The sequence below is a fragment of the Morus notabilis genome, unplaced genomic scaffold, assembly GCF_000414095.1.
Source record: "Morus notabilis unplaced genomic scaffold, ASM41409v2 Scaffold2307, whole genome shotgun sequence".
Taxonomy (NCBI): Eukaryota; Viridiplantae; Streptophyta; class Magnoliopsida; order Rosales; family Moraceae; genus Morus; species Morus notabilis.
This window is the reverse complement of record NW_010359459.1, coordinates 8,071-15,109: the sequence shown is the minus strand read 5'-3', so window position 1 is coordinate 15,109 and position 7,039 is coordinate 8,071. Positions and strand designations below refer to the sequence as shown.

Genomic DNA, 7,039 nt, shown 5'->3' with positions numbered 1-7,039 from the left:
ATATATATATATATATTATAAGAGCAAAATTTATGAATATTGAAATAAATGAAATAATGAAGGGTGATTCAACAAATGGTGAGGGGGAAACTGGGAGTGGAGACTAGAGGAGCTTGCTGGGAATGATATGGAAGTAAGCGGATCGAAGATATAAGCTTTACTGGTGATGGTGTTTTCGTTTTCCGACTCTTCTTATACTTTTAAACGGAAATGGATCTACCCAGTTCTTGTCCTCTTCCACTGCACGATTCCAGCGCTCCTTGAAGACTTGAAGCTCCCACGTTGATTGCCTCCTAATCTGTAAAGTACGAATCCAATGCTAATGAGTTGGTCGGTTTTCCGAAGATATGGTTTTCACTTTTTCTAGAAGCCGCCATTTTGGAGCCTAGAATAAAATGTAAAGGAAGAAGATTTCTAATCTAGTAGAGGACGAAGATTTGCGGGTCTCACCTCCGTTCGCACGTCAGCTGCAGCACCATGTCTCTGAGTAAACATCAAGGAAAAATAACAAAATGGTATTGTTAGAATGAGTCAATGACTATTGTGGAAAAATATTTTTAGACAAGAAAAGGGCAGGCTTTTTTTCTCTTTTTGATAAATGAAATGAGTGGTCTATTATCTCCACCGTGGTTTGTTTACCTTAGTTAACTCCTCGGAATTCGAGGCCTGCGAAAAAGGGAGCGGAATGGATTTTAGTAAAGGGGCAAAAAGAATGGAAGTTGTAAAAATTAGATAAATAAATAAATAAAAGATTATCATCCATCATATATGATAACATCTCATTCTTGTGGGAGGCATTGGTTTAACAAGTCATTTATGCAATCTGCCATGCAATCTCAACAGTCACGAGCTAGAGGTCTATTACTTTGTTCCGCATGGTGAGAGGGAAAGCAACTCACCTTTCTTGCAGACGAGCTCGCGCCTCCTAAACTTTGTATGCCCTTGTGAACAATGTACTCACTATCAATGACACCTACCTTCTTCGTCCGATCACCCTGTATAAAGCCATATTTAGTTTTGGTTCTAGCCAATTTGTTATTGAAGAAAGTATTTTAAACAGACCCAAAACAAATGAAAAAACGAGACGGAGGCAAAGGAAGCAGTCATAGCTATGAAGCTCCAAGCAGTCACAGCTATGAAACTTCGTGTGAGCAGTTTATTAAGCAAGACGATCACTAACAGGCTTCTATCTAAAGCTTCTTTTGTTGCAAGGGGAAAAAAGGGGAGAAGGGAAAAAAAATCAACTTTTTCGAGTAAATTGCAATATTTGGCACGAGAATGGTATTTTCAGCCGCTGACAGGAGGGATAAATCATGCTGCTAGTTCAATTCAAATATGTCTATCATTCTCCTCTTTGTTCTTTATGCAACAAGGAGTTTCCTAATTCTAACCGCTAAAACCATCTCTGACTACATTTACTTTACTTTGAGTTTCAGCCTATTGCCTCTTACTATTCATATTTTCTTTTAGGAGAAGAAAAACAAATTCATCGGTATCTGAATAGACGTTGCAAAATGCCCAAACACAAGCAGATTTTACTCCTATCACCTGGATTCGGAAAACCCAGGAACATTAGCTTAATAAGCTCATTAATGAAAGCCAATAATTCATCAAAACAAGCTTCTCCAAGCTGCAAAATAACTTGAGATAAACTAAATATTTATTGACTGGATATATCACCACTGAAGAAAGAAAATAGAATTATACAAAAATGAACAAGATGACAGCAGTAGCCTGCAGTGGTTCAAATCTCATGAAACAGTTCTTTAGTGCAGTTAAGAAATCCCGAAAAGCTCCTCAACCTTGCACAAGAACTAGGAAACTAGATCTTACCTGTGCACAATAGCCAAGTTTCATGTCCATTCCCCATCCGTGAACAAGGTCGTTCTGAGAAAGAAAAAAGGAGCCACTAAATGAATTTATAAAGACAACGCAAGGACACAAGGTAAATTGTACTTTGCACGTTCATATGAGTTCTAGCAACAAAGCCAGTATGCAAAAGTCACATTTACTCGATGAGTTCCTCAATAATGTTGGCAAAAGCTTGCGTATCATGGGATGCCTTAGATATAAATTACCTGTATAAGATGCCAAGTGCAGCGCCAAGCAGCTCTTGAAAATACTGGGGCCATACCTTCCACAAATCTATAAAGCCAGTAAATAGACTACTAAGTCCACCAAACTCCCATCCGAAATAATGATACTCTCAAATATTAATATAAACTTCAGGACTTAGATACTCTCTTGATTACTTTTCATTACTTCGCACAGGTTATTAAGGAGAGGAACAAGAAACAAATGCTGTTCTCAGGCTCCTAAAATTACTTAAAACACAAACTCTTTTGTTTTTTATTTATCCTTCTATGGCACACCACGTTTTGAACCCTGATCTACAGGAAACAGTGAACTTACAGCTACTAAACTGTTGCAGTAGGAAAAAGACTTTTGATATCTTAAAAAAGGCCATTGAAAAATAGAACACATAAAGAAATTTCTATGTTAGGTGTAGCTGCAAATAACTTACCCGGTGCATGGTGGCCCCTCACTTGCATCCGAACACTTAGTACTGCCTCTAAGGTCATAAACCCTTCTGTTAAAAGTAAAAGGTATTTATAAGGGTTAAATGGTCTTATGTTATTATACACAAAAATAAATGGCAGTTCGTTGTAAACTAGCCTATTCACCTGTGAAACCTTTTTGTTCTAGCACGAATGGTAATTCGATGGTGTATATCTGTTGAATTAGGATCTAACGCTGGCTGAGATATCTCCAGTCCTTCCGTTTTTACAATTTTAAGGTATCTAAGAAAACAAAATTCTGATTACATTATCATCTAGGGAGAGAATAAACACCTGTTAAAAAGAATAAAACAAATATTTCCAGCAAAGAATTTTCCACAATCCAGTAATAGTACCTTCCTGGGTTAAAGTTCTTAACCCCCAAATCCTCATCCCAGAGGAATACATAATCGTAAATAGAGACAACATCAGGATGTAAAAATCGTTTTGCAAACCACCTGAAAGAACCAAAATTAATTAACAGCAATAATAGAAACTGCCGTGCAGGATGTGGATATGTATGGAATGACCAAACACATTTCCTATTTGTCTTGCAAAAATTTTGGTCCTACCAGTTTACTCCAAAGAAGATTTAGATCACATATTCCATTGAAGAATGACAATGCAATTTCTCATTATGAACAACATTATAGACGAGGAACGGAAAAATCCCCACGTATAACAAGCAACTTACCACTTTGTTTGGTTTTGTGCAACTATATGTATGGCCTCATTACTCCAATCAAGATCCCACCACCCATCCACATTGCCATCATAATGAAATAGAATAATTGTAAAATTCTCTGGAAGAAACTGAAATTAATGAAATTAGGCAAAAACCACCATACGATAGCAATTGAAGGTTAAGGGAGTAAAAATGTATTACCTTTTGCACAATAGCGTCAACATTATCCTTTTGCTCAATGCCAACTGGGATGGCCAGCAAGTTACGGTGGCTATAGACGTTGACCTGCCATTTGATGGTCACAAATGCCGCATCACAAAAAGTAAAAATCCCATCACAACCCCAAAAAACCGATAATAAAAAGATTCTATTGAAATCTAGCAATTAGCAATCATAAGTCAACCCACAACTAGAAAATTAAGAGACAATACAAAAAGGAGCCAGCAAACTGATGTAAGAGCACAAGAGAATCCCAATCTCACCTTTGACCGTGAACTACTTGTCGACCACAGAGGTCTTAACTCTAAATCTGACTTGGTGTGTATTATACCACGAGGTAAACCATTCAACTCTCTTGAAGCCAGAAGAAATTCCTATGCGCAACCATTAGAACAACTGAGATATTTCTTCATAGTGCAAACAAAACAAAAGGAAAGAATCAAATCTGAACAAGGTATACATAAACTTACTGTGCCAAAGGGATGAATTTTTGTTTCCATCTGAGGAGAGAAGGAAAAGAAATCAGCAGGCCAATCACCAGGAAACAAAAATAATAAAATGATTTTTTTTTTTGTTTCATTTCAAGTTTTTCAGGACCATCATAGAGCTATAAAATTGGACCAATCAAATTCGGTAATGTTGTTCCGGGAACTAGTGCAAATTTCAAATTAATCACTAGAAGGTCATGACCAGGGTTTCATGGCATAGTGTTTGACACTTAATTGAGAAAACACATGTTCCAATGGAATATTGGGGTCAATATATCATACCTCCGTCTGTCTATGTTGATAATTAGTGGTTCTATAAACAATGAAAAGCATTACTGTACACACAATTCCCATGAACGGCAGCTGCTTCATCTTGAATCCGCATTTTCCCTGTAACATCACTTCCTAATGATTGAATATAACACAAAATAATAACTGCAGAATACAAGACGAAAGAAGCAGATTTCTAAAATCCATTCAGTCTCATTGCAGTGAAATGTAAATGATCTTGGATCATACCACATCAAACAAAACATTCTTTTTCTTCAAAATCCATCTCCATGATTTTAGTAACTTCATAGACAAGCAGGGCTTCTACTTTGTTCTCATAACAAGCTGCACAAAAAGCTCATAATGAATAAATTAATAAACAAAAAATAAATAAATTAACCAATATAAGCAATAACCCAAAGCAAATGGAATCCCTAACAACCCCATAGATTAAGTTGCATATAAGTCTGTTTTCAGCATTGGGCAATAGTCTTCTCACTTGCAGTTCAACACACACACACACACACACACACACACACATATATATAGATATATACATATGCATGTATATAGACTGATGACATGGCTTTCCAACCGTAAAACGAGACGCCATTGGCTTATTTTGCTCAATCACAATAAAATTCTATCCAAACATCATGTAGAAGCATCAAAACACCAAACACAAGAAGTTCCAAAGCTTCAAAACTCTACAACATTAACAGGATAAGAGTACTAAACAGGCCCATCTTATGAGTGCAAAGATGTATATCCCAAAGAGAAAAAGAACACCTTTCAAGAGAGATTGGGTTTGCATGAGAGTGAGAGAAGTGTACAAGCGACCAAAGGACTGCAGATCCACCCAGAAATGTAAGTAACAATGGGAAAATGACGACACAGATTTTCTCTTACATTTTAAAGCTAAACCATGTGACACCTTAAAATATTTAAAAATAATAAAAAGAGAAGAAATCAGAAGCTGAAAAACCAAAAAAAAAAAAAAAAGCTTTCTTTATGCATTAGTATAAAAAATAATCCAGCCATAAGATTAGATCTTAAAGCCAAAACTAGTGAATCTGTTCACACATTCTCATTCAGACCAAAACGAGAAAAAGAAACATGTTCCCAAAGTTTTTTAACTTTGAACCGATCAAGACTATGAAAAAAACATAACAAAAAAAAAAAAACACAAGCCGTGAACCTTTTGTGGTAAGACCTGGGAATCTCCGATCAAGCTATAGCAGAGCAAAGAAGAAGGCGAAAGAGTTTCAATGGCGTCAAGAGCTTTTCGGCGGTGAAATCAACAAAACCTTCGAAGAGAGAGAAGGAGATAAGGGGAGGAGAGAGAAAAGTGATGACGGGTAGAGCTAGAGAGAGGAGAAAGAGAGAGTCGACAGACGAACGAACAGGAAGCGCCTTTTTTTAAGGGAGACAGAGGAGAGAGAAAGAGAAAGTAATGAGACAGACAGAGAGAGAAAGAAGACTCCTGTTGTTGTTGCTGTTTGGTGGTGGAGGTGGTGGTGTTGTGATTGGGCTTTTATTGGGCGCGCCGACGATACTCGGTAAACACCGGTCACGAGCACAGATCAAAGTCAGAAACAGTAATGGTTTGCTAAAAAAAAATAATTTTTAAATAATAAAATAAAACCAATTACTTTAGTAAAACGGAAACAAAAAATAATGACCTGCGACAATTATTATTCTTTAATGTTTAGAAACCGTAATCATAAAATTTCAATACATACTCAAATAAATTTTTAATATTTTATTTTAAAGGTAATTGACACGTATAGTATTAAACTGTTTAGCAGGTGATAATTTAATTTTTATTTTTTTAATTTTAATAAAAGAGTTTTAAACTCTTAAAATATTAGTAATTTAAAGTTTTATATTTAAATTTAAATTTAAATTTTATTATCATAAAAAACTCTTAAAAATAAATATATTTAACTTTTTATTACAGTAAAAATTCTCATATAAAATCATATCTCAAATTAAATAAAAAATTTAAATCAGTGAACTAAACAGACTTTAAACTTTTCCGTTATAATCTGTCAAAATTCTCACAGAATTTTGCATGTGATCATCACGCGCATTTCTTTCTCAATGAAAAGACAAAAGTGTCCTTGTACCTCACCAGAAAAAGAAAAAAAAAAAAAACTCCAGGTTGCCGGATCACGTTCTCTGGCGAAGCCAAGAATAGTCGCTCGCTGTTGCAAACTCAGATCTTCGTAGATCTGAGGTAAGAAGATGGATGACTCGAAGTTCTAAAATGTTATAAGAGATAACCCAGGGGTTAAAAGAGAGAAAAATGGGTTCTTTTTAAAAAAAAATTTAATTTTTGCTCTGAGAGAGAATTAGGAGTTCTTCTTTCTTGTTTGATCCGAAGGTTTGGATTAAAATATAACTAAAGTTTTGTTCGTGGGTGTTTTGATGATATGAAAATTTGGAAACCTACAATAAAGGCAGGAATCTAACAAGGAGGAGAAATTGTCTGAATGTACCAGCTCTTTTAAATTCAGTTTCACATCTTTTCGTATACCTTTGCAGAAGAACAAAAATAGTTGATCGAGAGCCACCGAATATTTTTGAGTTTAACAGGTATGTTTGTTTCATTGATCTAGGTTTGGAGGTTTTTATTATTAGTTCTATTATTAGATCCTCCTTGTTTGTTCTTTGTTTTTTTTTTTTTTTAACTAGTTTTTTTTTTTTATTATTTTAGATGATAAATTATTAGTATTTTATTAAAATACCCTTTCATAGAAGAACTTGTGATGGGTTCTGTTAAAAACTTAACAGAATTTAACAGAAAGTTTAAATTG

The 7,039-nt window shown here is 35.1% G+C and overlaps 1 protein-coding gene across 3 annotated transcripts; it reads right to left on the bottom strand.

Annotated features, from left to right (window-relative positions):
* Nucleotides 1-67: 67 nt before the first annotated feature.
* Nucleotides 68-5,794, bottom strand: LOC21389805. 3 transcript variants are annotated; one of them, XM_024163130.1, is made up of 17 exons: nt 5,419-5,794; nt 5,010-5,067; nt 4,470-4,565; nt 4,233-4,340; nt 3,933-3,962; nt 3,726-3,836; nt 3,445-3,528; nt 3,253-3,371; nt 2,915-3,016; nt 2,685-2,801; nt 2,525-2,590; nt 2,079-2,145; nt 1,834-1,887; nt 900-995; nt 640-666; nt 451-483; nt 68-298 (listed from the first exon to the last, which is right to left on the bottom strand). In XM_024163130.1, exons 3-17 carry the CDS (start codon nt 4,527-4,529, stop codon nt 158-160), a joined length of 1,215 nt encoding a protein of 404 aa, XP_024018898.1. In that variant the 5' UTR covers nt 4,530-4,565; nt 5,010-5,067; nt 5,419-5,794; the 3' UTR covers nt 68-157. The 3 variants fall into 3 exon arrangements, with proteins under 3 accessions (XP_024018898.1, XP_010092612.2, XP_024018899.1); XM_010094310.2 differs by lacking the exon at nt 5,010-5,067; XM_024163131.1 differs by lacking the exon at nt 5,010-5,067 and having other exon boundaries at nt 5,434-5,794.
* Nucleotides 5,795-7,039: the final 1,245 nt, after the last annotated feature.

Excerpts from the sequence above, each read along its gene's own strand:
- LOC21389805 (XM_024163130.1), bottom strand. The coding sequence starts at position 4,529 with ATGAAGTTACTAAAATCATGGAGATGGATTTTGAAGAAAAAGAATGTT. Across the intron at positions 3,372-3,444 it reads TTGACGCTATTGTGCAAAAG|TTTCTTCCAGAGAATTTTAC; the intron begins GTAATACATTTT and ends CATTAATTTCAG. Across the intron at positions 667-899 it reads CGAGCTCGTCTGCAAGAAAG|GCCTCGAATTCCGAGGAGTT; the intron begins GTGAGTTGCTTT and ends CCTTTTTCGCAG.